General features: G+C 40.1%; 1 protein-coding gene across 1 annotated transcript; it reads left to right on the forward strand.

The window, feature by feature from the left end:
- Positions 1–607: 607 nt before the first annotated feature.
- LOC104512274 (receptor-type tyrosine-protein phosphatase mu-like) lies at positions 608–14917 on the forward strand (the record flags this gene model as incomplete). The annotated part of the gene is made up of 3 exons (XM_010155194.1): positions 608–873; positions 11666–11744; positions 14718–14917. Coding segments are annotated over 3 exons (545 nt in total), but the record flags the coding sequence as incomplete, so codon positions are not given.
- Positions 14918–15957: the final 1040 nt, after the last annotated feature.

A 15957-nucleotide genomic window follows, 5' to 3' on the forward strand; every position in this document is an offset into this window, starting at 1 on the left:
TTCTCACTCCTCTCTTCTCTGGCTGTAGTTGTACAGTTTGTTTTTTCCCCCCTTCTCAATCATGTTATCGCAGAGGTGCCACCACCATTCCTGATGGGCTCAGCCTTGGCCAGTGGTGGGGTCTGTCTTGGACTCGGCTGGCATTGGCTGTTGGGCATAGGGGAAGCTTCCATCAGATTATAACAAAAGCCACCCCTGTAGACGACCCCACTACGAAAACTTTGCCATGCAAATCCAGTACAGACTCTGCATATAGAAATAGTTGGGATATATATAGAATAGGTTGGATAGTTGGGATCTACACCTGATTCTATTCTAATATCTGTAGGTTAAGTCCAGTGCAGATCACTTCAGTGGGATTTTTTTTTGTCTTTCTTTCTCTAATTGTAAAATAAGGATTGTATTATTTACTAGTTTGGAGAAGAATCTTGAGATTCTCCAGAGTAATTTAAGATCAAATACGTACCATACACAACTCACTGTTATGTTAGTAGAAGCAAAGCAAAATTATTATTTTTTTTAAAATGATGCTTTAATTACATACCACCATATTAGTGAGTGGAAAATAAAATAAAGAAGAAATTGAACTAGTGTCTTTGTTTTGCAGGTTCTTTCATGTTGGTGAATACATCTGGGAGATTTGCAGGACAGAAAGCTCACCTCCTGCTGCCCCATCTGAAAGAAAATGATACGCATTGTATTGATTTCCACTATTATGTTTCAAGCAAGGGTGGATCTAGCCCTGGCACTTTGAATATATATGTGAAAGTTAATGATGGTCCTATTGGTAACCCGATCTGGAACACATCTATCACTGCTTCTTGGAACAGAGCAGAACTGGCAATTAGCACTTTCTGGCCCAATTTTTATCAGGTATGTCTTATTTTTTAAGAAGTTTTGTTTCTAATAATAATCACCTATTTCATAATCCTAATTTTGACTTCAAATCAAAATATCTTTCAGTATGTTTTGTTGATCTTTATCTTAATTATATTTTTGTAGATTATGATGCTTTGTTTTTACATGTATACGGCTGTGTTTATACGTTTACATATGGAAGCGTATGAAATGTATGCACACACATGCTTTAAATGTGAGTGAAATAATTATATTGAAACAATTTAGAAATTTTGCCATTAATTTCAGTCAATTACCCCTGTTTCTCTATAATAAATTCACTCACTTTTTCAGTTCATTAGGGATGCTGGAATTGAATGCCAATAGATTTTATTTCAGTAGAGTCTTGAAGTCTGATTTAGATCAGCAATACTTGTTTCTTTGGGACCAGCAGACTCTTTTCAATCCTCAGTTCTAGTCTTGAGTTTGAATGCAATATCCATTTGTTTTGTCCAGTGGTAATCATAAATATAACAGTAGGTATTGTAGAAATGTGCTTCTGAGTACATCCTAAAAGTTTAGGGTGAATTTCACTTGTCATTTCCTTAGGGTGCTGCTTTTCTGTAGGAAAGTTTAGAGATTACACAGTTCTTTACTGTGTAGTTCAACATTTTTTTTCTCCTTCTTCCTGTAAAAATACATGTTTGTGCCTTCAAAAGCAAGTAATTTGGTGTAATAAGAACAGAGCAGTAGATCAGAGCTGTTACTGAGGCTCCTCTCATCTTCACTTGCAGTTTGGAAAGTTTGGTTTAGATGTTATTTGGTCCCTTCTGCTGAACAATCCTGGAGATGGAGGTTTTTTGTAGACCTCCCTAGAAAGTACAATGTTGTCATTCTACGGTGTCTTTCCAGGGGTGACAGCATCTTAATTCCTACATCAGTGCCTAGACTTCTAATGTCACATGTGGCAGAGCCTTGTTTCTGTTCCTGCGTGTGCTGTTTAGGGTGAACAGGTGTTTGGTGTCCCATCATATTCTCATTCTGAGAGAACTCTTTTGAACCCTTTTTCCTCTAAGTTAAATATCGAGCTGAAGAACTTTCTGGAGTCCTTGCAGCTGTGATTGCTTCACCCACAATTGACAGGAAGTCCTTATCCAAAAGATGAGTTTGGAGTTCTAGGACTATCTTATCCTTGAAACGTCGGATACCTGGCAGTAGGTGCGATACTTGCAGACCCAAAAGACCATGCTCATTCTTGCCTCTCGTAGTATGTTCCTAGGTTGTGTAGGAGTATTGACAGGTCTGCATTTGCATCCAGTGCTCTGCCCAGGGTGGCTAGGAGTTGCTACAACTGCATTGCTGGGGCTTTCTGGACAGGATTCAGGGTAAGTTCATGGTCATCTCAGCAAATGTCACTGGGACAACTCATGATGTGGATCTCCTGTAAGTGGCTGTCGACTCAATGAGGGAATACTGGTGGCTTTTCGAGAAGGTGAGGCATGTTAGCAGAGTTGAGGTTCACCTCAGCATTGTGGGAGAAGCTGTGTACTACCTACATCTCTGGAGCATGAGGCTGTATCCTGACCACAGAATCCAAGCCTGGTGTAGCCATACCTTTACATGTTGCAGAGAGAAAGTTCATTGTGTATTTTATTTCCTGTCAGAGTTCAAGGAGTGTCTGGTTGGTGCTCTTAGTCATATGTTTAGGTTTAGGTAGTCCTGTGAGGAGCAGGGTGTCAGACTCTGATCCTTATGGATCCCCTCAAACTCAAGATATTCCATGATTCTATGACCTTACTTTGAGGCTGTGGACTCCACGTTACCAATTTGATGCTAGTGGTGGGAATGCCTTCTAATGATGCCAAAAAGCCTGTCAGTCTTGGCTGAAATAATGAAGCCCTGTTTCTGTTGTTAGCCTTTGTGTATGGTAGGAGAAGAGTAGAGCATCCTGCAGACAATTTCATGCCTGCCATCGGGTATAACTGAGTTGTTTCTAACATAGGATCTGCTGGAGGGTTTTGTGATCATGCTGGGTGGTTCAAGAGCACTATGTGGTGCATGGACATGTTGCAGACACTGGGAGAATGTGTGACTGTGTCACTCATGCCTAATATGGACTGTAATGTCCCTTCTGAGTGTTGAGTTATATACCAGGGGAGCTTTGGTTTCCTTTCTTCTGGAAGGAGTCTGGTTTTTATTCAGCAGAACTGCTCTGTGAACCAGCAGTCGGTGGATATGAGGGTTGTGCTTCAAAGCCTCGCTCTAGCTCTGCACCAAAACATTAATGTGGAAAGGGAATCTTAATAGTAGCAGCCCTGACTCTGACTAGTAAATTTAGGGTAAATTAACATGTTAATAAAAATACAGGCAAGTTCTGACCATTTTAAATGTTATTGATATTAGTAATAATCTGTGTCAGATTTCTATCAATACGTCTAGCTGATGTCTGAATAATATGGATATTTGGCCACAGAAGAGGAAAGATAACCTTTCTAGTCCACTTCCTCCTCGAGACCTGCCATCTGGACTGTTCACCCTTATTTGTAGGTGAACCCTTACATGCTTGGATGGGGTACTGCAGTTCAGCAAATTACCATACAGCAGCTGATAATATAATGAACACCTGAGTCTCTCTGTAATGGATTCCGTGTGCTCTCTTTGCCTCCGGAAATATAGATATTTTTACATAATCTTTCTTTCACTGAGGGGTATAGGAAGTAATTTTCTTTGCATTTGCTGCATACAGTCTGAAATAATACCTGCTTAGGTATTGCCATTTAGCTGACGTGCCAAAATGTCTCGTGCTATAGTAATATCTGTAGCAGTCCAAGGAATCAGTGCAAGCAGCTGGGAGAAGGGCAGGAAGAGGAGAGAGGGCGTAGGTGGATGTTGTGATTGTGTGTGTCCAAGTTAGCTGAAAGTGCAGGTGTCTGTGTTTATGGTGGGAGAAGCAGAGCGTCCATCTGACAGGGGTCTAGCACCAGGTCTGTTTCCTAAGGTGTCTCTGGCCATGGCCGGCGGGTTGGAACTAGATGATCTTTAAGGTCCCTTCCAACCCAAACCATTCTGTGATTCTATGATTCTAAGCTGCTATTCATTGGATTCCAAAACTCTGACTTCTTTTGGCACAAATCCGTGTTTCTCTTGCATAACCCCCAAAATGTGCAAGACTTCCTCCCAGGGGTTTTTCTGAGACTAGCTGAACTTACTCAGCAAAATTAAGAAAAGTCCATTAACAAGACTTTTAATGGGTGATAGGGCCCTTTAGCTTTTCAGATGTGAAGGCCAGTAGTTTCCCGATGAGTAAATAAACTTCAGGAAAAGACTCAGCGTTAGTAGGTGAAAGGACAAAGCAATGTAACTGTGTGATTTTCTTCGTTGTGTTTTAAGTCACGTATCCATGTAGGCATCTGCATGTTTGCGAATGCCTTATAATTCCATTCCATTAGCAGGACGTCTGCAATGCGTCTAGGTGCAAATGAAACCAAAATGTGCTGCAGAACTCTGAAGACAAATTACATGAGAACATTTCAGAGTTATAATATTTACACAATTCAGGATGCTTAAAAACACAGTGGTGTTGGCCTGTTTTGCTGCTGCTTCATGAAAAACATAGGCAAAATAACTCCCGCTAATGGTAGCTGACTAGAAATTAGATTGTTTAGTGTGGAGTGAATTTTAATCCAACTTCTAAAGATTTATTTGTTGAAACCACGTATTATTAACACATACATGCCAAACGTTCCAAAGATTTAATAATTAACAGTATTCTATTATTGCAGCACCAGTTATCCAAGCTCGTTAATACCTTTCATGTTGGGTTTCCATTTCGAATTGACTCTTTAGAAGTACATCTCTGCACAAAGTAATTAATTTCTTTTAGTGTACACTTTTCTTTCTACTAGGTAATTATTTGTGTAGGTTTCACCCCATATGAAAGCTGTACTATCTATATAATTCAGACTGATAACCTGCATGTAACAAAACTGATTGTAGTTTAATTACTGCTTACTTAAGCTTAATTTTTCAAGTATTCTGGTGATTAAGGATATATTTAATTCCAAAATTAATGGTCTTTTAAGTGCCACTGCTTAACATATGCCTTTGACTTTAGGGTATGTCCGTGTTGCAGTTCAGTTGCTGATTCCAGCAGAGTTGTTGTAACGCAGGTTCAAGCTGCCAAACACCTTCAGCTGTTCGAAGATGATGAGCACGCCTTGTTCCTTTCGGCCGTGCCTCCTGGTCATTGAGCTACTGGTTTTGAAGTAGCTGGGATATTTCTACAGGAGCCAGTCTTATTTCTGTATTATGAAATCCCTTTAGGAGTGCTCCCCTGAGGGAGCATTGGCTTCCTCTTTTTAGCGTTGGTCACAGGAGAAATTGTTTGCTTTACTGAGCTATTGTCTCCTCGGTGCATCTTAAGCAAGGGCATCCAGGAGTTTATCATGCCATTAGAGACAGCCTGCAAACAAAACAAGGCTTTTCACGTAATTAATAAGGCCTTCACCCTCCTCCTTACTTGAATAGAATTAGGATGTACACAGAAAAAGAGGATTAAATCCGATGTACATTTCTGTGGGTAGTGGTGAGCTTGTTTTTAGATTCTTGGGGAGCAGTCAGTAGGCTGAGAGGCTCTAAAATTGATGCTTTGAGTAATAGCCCCTCTAGTGCGTGAGAAGGTGGGATCTTTTTTCAGACAATTGTATTTCTTTTCTTTAAAGTTTTGATTTTTTCATCCTCATTTGGCTCTTTAGCAAGAAGAAAATCTGTTGATTTCAGGGTTGTTTTCTTGGTTTGTCTGTTCGGGGCAGGGGGAAGTATTTATCTATTTATTTATTTATTTTTTATTTTTCCCTAGGGTAGTTAATGATTCTCAGCCCAATTAGCAGTATTTTAAATTTATGTTATGTTTCTGAAGCATTGCAGTATTGGAACTTTACAGTATGCAAAACGCTACTGCTGGGTTGAGGCTGATGAGTGGCTTGTGTTTCCAGCTCCAAACCCTGCAAGCAAGGGATTTGGCACAGCACCGTGGCAAGTTACACACCGTCCCCTTGTCAGTTTTTATATTTTGAATTATTTGCTTTGTACTTTCCTGGGAGTCGGGCATGGCAGCAGTGAGCTGAAACAAATCTTGACTAAATAAAACAACAAACACTGCAGTTTTAAAATCCAGAAATGGAATTGAAAGGATTAAAAATAGCTTCCAGTGGAGTAACGCTACTCTCTGTGCCACTGCACCTTTGTTTAACATAAATTCCTCTGAAGCTGGAATGAGAAAATGGGAAAAGAACCTGGCAGTAATTCCTGATCTCTTTTAGTAAGGGCACAAAGGAGTTACATGATACCACTTCACACTGAGATGAGGTTTACCCTTTACCATTCTGACACTTTCCCCTGTAAATTAGGAGTTTAGGGAATTAGAAGCAGAAGATCCAACCTACCTTTTCAAATCTGGACTTAAACTTTGATTTGTTTCATAACCCGCTTTGTACGGGCTTTGCTTGGAGTTGGGCTCTTGCAGTGTACGTAAGTCGTCGGCTCGGACAGGGAATTAAGCTTCTTGTGCAGTGAAGGTCAGGCTCACAGTCTCGTGTGTTGTGTGCGTTGCGTTCAGCTGCACGCATATGGTTCCTGAACTGCGCTTTGAACTCCAGAGGAACTTTGAAATGCATATTGCATTTTTGAATCACAAGCCTGTGTCAGGCATCTTAAATAGCTCTCCTTCATTGAGGTGGGTGATTTGGGAATAGTTATTTTGAGAAAGATGCACCAGGGCAGACCGCACACCTAAAGAAAAAAAGCCCAGCAGTCTAAAAATGGGCAAGAGTAAGCTTTTTGTCACATGCACAAGACTCTCTTATTTTCTCCTGGAGCTTGTTCCTAAACCCAAGAAAGCTTCTGGGCCATCAGTAGAAAAGGGTAAGATGACAACTGGTTAAAAAAACCCAAACCAAAACAAAAAGAGAAGAATAATATTTAATAAGCCTGTATGTCAAGAGCTCAGTTTTCAGTGTTGCTCACCCAGAAGATGTTTATTAGGAGTCTCGGGTTGGCAGCAGCCACCAAAATGGTGTTTCATGTGCTTGAGTGCACGTGCGAGTGCCGAATGGTAGTTGTGTTGGGAGTGGGAGGTGGGGAGGGAAGTGGGATAAAATGAGCTCCCGGCCAGGGAGGCCTGGCCATGTTTTAGACAGCCCAAGTCAGTAAGCTGTGGTGGGTTTGTGTGGGCCCTGGGAAGGACCAGGTCAGGCACCTCCCTTCATGTGGCTTTGCTGAGGTGGCAGTTTTGTGATCGTGCCCCCGTGATAAAGCGGGGTGTCCTAGGACAAGTCAACAAGACGTTGCCAATTTTTTGGGGAGATACTGCTCCCAAAGCCTTGTAAAATACGTCAGAGAAAGGGGCTCTGTGCGGTCAGTGGCGGCAGAGAGCGCAGCGCGTGCCGTGGGCAGCGTGTCAGACATCGCTACCCCCTTACCGGGGCTGCGGAGGAGCAGGACTGCAGCCTGACATTAAGGATCTTTCTTATTACTCCTTTCTTTCTTGTTTTTGCAAAGTGCTATTTTTAAATCGTGTGAAGTAGAGTGTGTTTATATTCGGTACAATCCACCTTTTGACTAAAAGCATGGTAATTTTGCAACAACAAAGGCAGGAATTTACAGAGTGAGGTTGTATGGCAACAAAACCTGTTTATTTCTATTGTTCTTTGGAACAGAGAAGTTATCTTCAGTCGCACATTTTCAGCAGTAAGCTTTTGTGTCGGTGAGCAGACCCCCTTTCTTTGTTCGTACTAGCAAGGGGAAGTGGCGGGAATGAAAAGCTAATTTTGCTCTTCACTGAAGCAGGGAGGATCAGGGACAGTGCAGAGCTAAGCCCTTTCCCTGGTTCCTGTTTGGCAGGCCTGCGACTGGGAGAATGGTGTAAAACGGCTCTCAGGCCAACGTGCGGCAGTTTTTCCTCAGCAAACGATTTCAGTGTTTTAACCGGTTGTTTCCTGACTGATAAGGTGGTGGAATAATAGGCAAACAATCCAAGGGCTGCCTGATCTGATGTTGCAGGAGCATTGTCTCTGTTTTGCCTGGGGTCCTTTATATAGCCCGCAGGCGTTGCGTGGGCCAGGAGGAAAGGCAAAGTTTGGAGGCGGTAGTGAAAACGTTAACTTTTACAAGACAAGCGAACAAAATGGACATGAAAGAAGTTTCTAGGTTTCATTTCTAGTGAAATTGCTAGCAAAACTGATTCAGGTTGGTGAATAGTCTTGACAGCCCTAATACAAGCTTTTAAATGAATAAATGAGCTACCAGAAGTGATCCTAGGTCTATTCCTGAGCACAGTGTTCAGCACACTTACTGGAACTTTCAGAAACGTGTCATGCGTAGGATAGAATTCTCTTTTATTGGTGTAAAAAGAGAAAGTGCTTAGTTAGGCAGATATTTTAGTTGACAGTCTTCATTTGTTAATTTAAGTAAAACAAAATACTGGATTTGGATACAGCAGTTGATAGTATTTCACAGCCTGTGATCAGAATGGAAATTATATTACTGTGCTTGAAAGAGGTGCCATGTTCTTGACTTAGGAAGTAAAAGGCACATCAGTGATGTCTCTTTGGTGATGGTGTGTCACTGCTGACTCTAGTGTCTCTTTCCATTTACTAAAAATCGCATATTTTATACCAGAAGACTTGACAATCATTTAAGCTGATATCAGCTCGGCTAGTCTTTTAATGGAAGCGTGATTAAACTGACAATATTTCAATTTGTGTTACTTTTCTTCACAACATGCCCTCTTTAATGACAATAATTGTAATTTAATTGTATGTCCAGCTGGCAGTTTCTTGATATATTGCCTGGCTTATTGCGATAAGGACATTTTTGGTATGTTAGGAATACAACAGGGTATTTTAGATCACTCGTTGAGTGTTAGTTGTCATAAGCAGGTCCGATGCAGTTATTTCAAGGCTGTAGTTTCTGCCTGTGAACTGAAGGAACGCATTTGCGTTTAGAGCCTATAAACTTTGTTTGTCCATGAGTGTATTGCGATCATGAAGTACTTAAAACCTCTTGAGAGCCAGTAGCTAAGCTCCCCAGTTATGAATTATAGAAATAATTTCAAAATCCTCTACTCAGGTATTGTGTATGTTTTCTTTTCTTGAGTTTAGGTGTTTGGTTTTGTTGAAAGTCAGGTGATTCTTCAGAAAAGGCACTTTAATGCAGCTTTTTTAAAAATAGTTAAATCCCCATTATCTGGCAGTAATATTTTTTGTGGAAGACTTGTGACTGCTTTGGCTGGCTGCTTCAGAGGTGTCCGTGTGCCAGTTCCTCCTGGGCAGTTCTAGAATTTAGCGTATCCAAAAGTGATGAACCTTGAAAAAACCTCTGCTGTGCCGCGATGGGATCGTGGGTCAAGTAGACCTTTTGGATGGCTTTGCATAGATCTCCTTATGACTGCTCCAAAAGAGAGGGAGTTGGTTTGTGGTTGGTATTTCTTTTTCTTTTTAAGTTACATTTCAGTAAAAACTAGGAAGTTAACTGGTTTTTTTCTTCTTAACAAAGAAAACTCGAAGCCACTATGAAATACAAGAGAAAAATCACTGCCCCAGCTCCCTGTGTCTTTACAGGCAGGTCCACACTTAGATTGAGTTAATTACTTTCTTAGAGGCAGCATACTTCCACAGAAAACTTTTCCACTGTTTGAGACCTGTCTGCCTGCTCCCTGTTCTTCACTCCCGTGTTGGAACATCCCTGCATTAACTGCAGGTGCCCAGGGCTATGAGGTGGTTCTCATGCCCTCCAGTCTTCCAGACCTTCTCCATTTTGAATAGTCCTGGTGACTCCCCAGGAAGTGGAGCAGTCTCCTCCTTCCTCCAGGGGCACCAGCACAACCAAACGCTTTCCTTCAGAAAGTGTAACGCAAGCTGAGAACATACAACTGTTTGTCGTATTTGTTAATAGAGAGAAATGCTTCAAAGAGAGGGAGAATCTCCAACTCAGAGGGTGAAAACAGGAGCTGCATTCTGGCTCTTAGAAGAGCTGCCAAAACTTAGGGTTACTTTGTGGACATCACCAAAAACTTAGGGTTACTTTGCGGGCATCACCACTCTGTATTTCCATTTCAGGGCTGTTAAGATGAGGTTAAGAGTGACCATGGTTCAAAAAACTCTTTCAGGTCTTTGAATGCAAGTTATTACTTAAGAATTTTTGCTTTTTTTCTTCTTCAAGAACTTCTGCCTCCCAACGTAGTTCCACCAGGAGATTTTCTTCTTTGTAGGATGCTTTGGAGTGTTGCATGGACTTGGTCTGGATGCTCTACTGAGTGCTGGCAGCCAAATCCATACCCTGGCCAGTCTGTTGCTGTGGATTGGGAATATTGGCTTTAAGCACCACCAGGGTGTCGTTGGGCATTTAGAAGGCTGCGGGTTGCGACTGGTGACTGAGCAATCCCTTTCTTGCAGAATTTGTTTCCGCAAAATGCGTTTGGTGGCTTTTGGACTTTTCTCATCGATGCCCTGTGTTTTCCTGTGGACTGCCTGCTTCATCTGGGGGCAACACTGGCACTGTAGCTTGAAATTTTTGTGTGGACAGTAGACAGAACTGGAATGAAAAGTAGTTTTTTCCCTGTCAGCCATATGGAGTTAAAGCCGTATTTATGGCAGTTTCACTCCAGTGAGATTTAGAGGGAGAAATGAACAGCGTTTAGGAAGATAGTACCTGGGAGAGAACAGGATCGGTATCCACAGATGGAGCACCGAGATGGATGGGAGAAGGCAGAGGCAAGTAGTGGTGAAGAATTTGCTCGCCTCAAGGTTTATTTTAAAATCAGAACCAGAGCTCCTCCAGTGTTTATTCAGCACCAGGAAACTGTGATATAGTATTACAGAGCTGTGTGTTATCCTTGTGCCAGGTTTCCTTTCTGTATCGTTCTTTTTCTGCGGAAATAATTGCAGTAAAGGATGTGGTATGTAGTGTCCTTCTGCATCTGTTCCAAGGTCAAGTGTAGCATATGTATGAAAAGTAGTTTCTAGGATTTGTCTTCCTCAGCGTGCTTCCTCAGAATAGTTAAGAGGCAATTAGAGTTAACTTTCCAAGCAAAAGGGAAGTATTAAAAAAAAATTAAAAAGTCACAACCTGGTTTTGAGGATGAACTTCCCGAGCATTGGTTTGGAAATGTACCTTCTTAATGTTACTGGAATATTTTCTTCTCTTCCACATAAACATTCTCGGGATGTTCAAAGCTGAGGCTGCAAAAGTTTGGAGAGGTTTACTTTTGAGTGTACTTAATTCAAAACGGCAAGAATGGTCCATTTATTTTGTGACCTATTTATAGCCATTAAACAAACCGTGGCAAGTGGATCTGCTGTATTTAATTCACTACATTTGGTGGATGATTAAAAACATGGAAAATACATTCATGAAAATGGGTATGTATGTGTCTGATGCCATGCAAATCTCTGTAGACTGCAGAACTGTGATTTGAAAAATAAAATTAGGAGTTTATTCTGCAAGAAAAAATAATTGAAAATAAAGTTATCATTAGGTAACTACTTTGGCAGACCAAATATTTGGGGGGAATTTGGTTATTGCTCATTGGGAGCTATATATGATCACATTTGTAAGTCTACAAAAATAGTATAAACATGAAAAAATGTGATATGTGTTCCAGTTCATTGTAATGACAACATCAACACATTTTTAGGGTCTCTTGATTGTATTTTGTATTCGAGGTGTTCTCAACATAGGAAAAGAGCTGATGTTATTTTTTCTTAACAGAGTATTTTTACATTCCCCCTGTTACGAAGTTGCTAACTGAAATTCTCTTTTCACTTCTCAGGTTGTTTTTGAAGTGGTCACTTCAGGTCACCCAGGATACGTGGCTATAGATGAAGTGAAAGTTTTAGGACATCCATGTAGTAAGTACCTATCCGTTATTTTAAAGCCAGCCCTCTAAAATCAATGTGCCACCGTGCTTCCGTAGATGTGGAGCGCAAGATGTGGAAAATGTCAGAAAACAATGTCACTGCTATAAATCCAGGCCGAATAGTACAAAATGTTGTGAGCATTTGAGCACTTGCACCTTACTGGCTTTAAAGTCATCTCTTGTATGTACCTTGTGTACAGAGTTTGGCATAAGCCCCAGAGCCTAACTGGGCCATCTACTGACTCCTTCAGAACAAAAGTCATCAAGATTTGTTGACCAGTTTTCTATTGGAATGAAAAATTAGGTGCAGCCACAAGCATTCATGAGAGCAGATGAGCAGTGCAAGAGCTGAATATATATGGGTTTTTTTAAAGGCTTAGACAGATGACTGAGGCTTTGCTAAGCAAGGTTAGTGCCCCAGGTATTGTACTTTGGGTTCATGGCTCAATTTTTGCCCTGTTTTACTTGCCTATGTTTCAGATATGTTTCCTTGTCCCATTGTTAAGGATAAGTAATAAACTATCCTAAGTTCTTTTAATATTGATGTCAAAACAAAACCTTGTAAATTAAGGCTTTCATATAGTAATCCATACATAATTGTACAGATTACTTAAATAAACAACTATTTCACATATTTGCTGTTTCTTAAAGAAGGTGTACTAAGATTATACATGGAATTGTTTGTAGGTTGTAATCTTATTGACCAAATGACCAAGTGGGGAAAAAGACAACTACTTCTGTGAATTGTTCACCTTCCTCTTAAGCCATATTGTACTTGCATGCATTCTTTGTGGCGTGTATGTAATAACTGAGACTGAAAATAAAAAGTAGCTCATCGGTTAGTACGAGAGCACCTCATAAAAGTGGTTTTATTGTTAGTGGCAAGAAGACACAGACATTTCTTCAAATACAGAGACAGTTATGCAGAATCAGCAGCTGTTATTTCTGAATCAGTTAGTTCTAATAAACACAGCAGGCTCTCATGTCGTTAGGCAGTATTTGTGCTTCTGCATTTTGAATTTATATCTTTGGTTCAAGCAGGATAAGTCTCAAGCAGCATTTTATCATCTTAATAATTTTTCCTACACAGATTTTGAGAGGTTTGATCTGTGCATTTGTACCAATCAATTCTCAAAACCTGCAAGTAATGTGGAAGCTGAGTTATACCCCACAGCGTGTGGAGTTCCAGCGTGACAGTGTTGAAATGCAAAAGCTTTAATGAGAAGTTCTTTGATGAAGTAATTAAAATGTTAGAAATTAAGACATCAAACCAGTTACATTGTCTACAAGAAAACTGAAAAAGTGTGAAAATTGGAATAGAACCACCACATGTCTAAAACTTTGCCAGACTCATAATGGCTATTCTTTCTCTATGTTGCCAGCAAAAATACTTCTGGAATGATTAAATTTTTAAAGAAAAATTGAAATGGGAAAACATTTGCTAGGCCGTTGTCTGGGTAGTGTGGACAAAGACCAAGTAGAAGGCAAGTTGTAAACACGTGGAGCTGAAAGAGGTGGCTTGGGGTGGGTGGGTGGGGTTTTTCTTGTGTGTGCTTGTGTGTTTTTTAAAACCTATCGCCCCTCTCCACTTAGGCACTACCGGGTAATTCAGAAAGGATAGTTTTCTGGAGTTTAGGAAGACTGAGAAAAAACCCAAGTGGAGTAAAAGCAGAAGTAAAAAACCAAAAGTGACTGAGAAATGGGGAACCTTGTGACCAATATTACTGGATAGTCTGACATTAACAGTTTGATAGACAAAGAAGAGGATGACTTTGGCCTAAATTCTGTCTGTCCAAATCAGGAAGTGTTTAAGAAAAAGAAAAGCAATATGTCTAATAAATTTGCCATAAGGACAGTTATTATGAAAACACTTCCTTCCATAGTTCGATATTAATTTGGGCTATTTTATTCCATCTCCTCCTTCTTCCACTGCCTTACTGTAGATATTAAGCAACCTTTTCTTGAATTCTGATAGCTGGTTATTTATAAATTCCTTAAAACTTCAGTTTCTCCCAGTGCTAAGGTGTTTTAAGAAAATATCATCAACATTTTAAATGGTTTTGATGCTCTGCTAGAAAGTTTGTGTTTAGTTTGCCAGTTTATTGCTAGTACTAGTATTTCCATGTCTGAAAGCAAAGCTCAGAGCCTGGCTTATCTGCTAGTATAGACAGTGCAAAAAGTCCCTGTGCCTGCAGTAGGATTGGAATGGTTGGGGAATACTTCCTTTTCAAGGATAAATTTTTGTATCAAATGTCTATGTTTTTCTGTGTCATGTGGTTGACTCTTACCAGTAAAACAAAAATACACACGTTATCTTTCCTCCTTCAGGGGACATAGTTCTTGTTTGAATATCTGTTTCATTTGTTAGATTATTTGTAGCTGTACTGCTCTCATTTTTTACTGGGAGTCTTTTCTCTTTCTAAATGAAAAATAAGTATTGGTATGGAGAATGCATTGTGGTTTGGTTGGGTTTTTTTTTCTGCAGTGTTGTTGAAAAGAGTTGCATTTAAAGAATACAGATGTAGTTGATGAGAAGTGTTATGTTAGTATTTTAGCAGTTTGGTGTGCTACATTTCTAAAGCATCTCCTCTATAGACAATACCTGGTTAAAAAGAAAAACTTTTTTCCCTGACAACATCGCTCAACCTCTTACTGTTTTGTCTAGTTGGTAGCGTAAGTATCTAATAAGTTTTTGTTCAAAACATAATTAGTTTCCAAGATGATCTTTATTAATAGAGAGTTATTGAAAGAGGAATGCTGAGCTAAGATAATTTACACAGCAGGAACAGTTAGTAGCACCCTTCTTTTCTGCTCTTTACAGGTATGGAAGTAAACTAACCTAAAATCTAACGTGTAGTCAGTGATTTGAACCTTTTAAAGTGGGGCTATTTCATTTGCTCGGTGTATTATTCACAGCCAGTACTTCCATGTTGCATAACTTCAATACTTTATCTTCTTCCAACAGCAAAAACTCCCCATTTCTTGCGTCTTCAGAGTGTGGAAGTCAATGCAGGGCAATTTGCTACTTTTCAATGCACTGCCAATGGTGGAACAGACTCAGGTGACAGACTCTGGTTACAGGTAATTTCTTTCTTTGCTAATGCGCTGAGATCTGAGGGGAGTGGAGTTCATTTCTCTGAAAGGAATGTAAAACAAGAAAAATGATAGGACTGTCCGTTTCATCAATATGAGATTTTATAGTGCCTTTGGACTGCTGCGTAGTAGGTGTCTGTTAGAGAAAATGGTACCAGCTCCCTTGTTTCAAGGGAGTGCCTTATTAAAAATAAGGGTAGTGTTTTTGTTACACATAGAGATCATGAGTAAAGGCTAAATCCACAGGGAAGAGCTTTCTCATAATGTCTAGGCTGGCTAACCACAATATGATGCACAATGGTTTTCTTGGCTTACCTCTATCTCTGCTGAGTATTTTCAGCTAAAATGGCATTACTGCCTAAGTCTGGAGCAGACCAGTATGAAAGTAAAATCTGACCTTACGCATTATAGAGACAAATAATCTTACCTATATTCATTGAGTCCATAGCTTTTTACTTCTTGAGTAACGTAGCTTCTCTGTACAGATGACCTTGATTTAATGACTCTCTCCAACTCCTTTCGGTAAAGACAGTCACCCCTTATCCATATAAGTAACCTTGTGTCAAACCCACACATCTGTCTTGATCTCTTTTAGAAACAGGGGTGCAAGTTCAACTGCTGTGTTGCTGACATTACTACAGAGTTGTCTATCCTCTAAAGCAAACAATAGTCTGTATTTGGACTTAGTATTAGGGGTATACTGACCTCCAGATCCCTATGCTTCCTATATTTGAAAAACAACATGCCAGACCTGGGACGTTTTGAGAGGAAGATAAGGATGCCTAAAACAGTGCCTGAGGAGATCAGCCAGATGAAACTGCAGTATGTGGAGAAGGAGGAATGGGAGAAATTAAAGCAGGAGTAGCAGGTGGGACTTAGAGGTGATATTCTCTGGTTTTGTAGTTTAAAAAATGTCAGGCTTTTACTGTAGTTTTCCTTTCACATTGCACTTGGTGCAAAATTTCAAGCATTTCAGAAGTGATTAAGCATGACAGGTTAAACAGCTGAGTAGTTATAAGAAAACTAGCACAAAACCAGTTAAGTAAAACCGCTTGAAAAGCAAAGACATATTTATGTGTATATGAATGATGAGCTGTTATGTCTGTCCAGAA

The sequence above is a fragment of the Eurypyga helias genome, unplaced genomic scaffold, assembly GCF_000690775.1.
Source record: "Eurypyga helias isolate BGI_N326 unplaced genomic scaffold, ASM69077v1 scaffold5417, whole genome shotgun sequence".
In the NCBI taxonomy this organism is placed as follows: Eukaryota; Metazoa; Chordata; class Aves; order Eurypygiformes; family Eurypygidae; genus Eurypyga; species Eurypyga helias.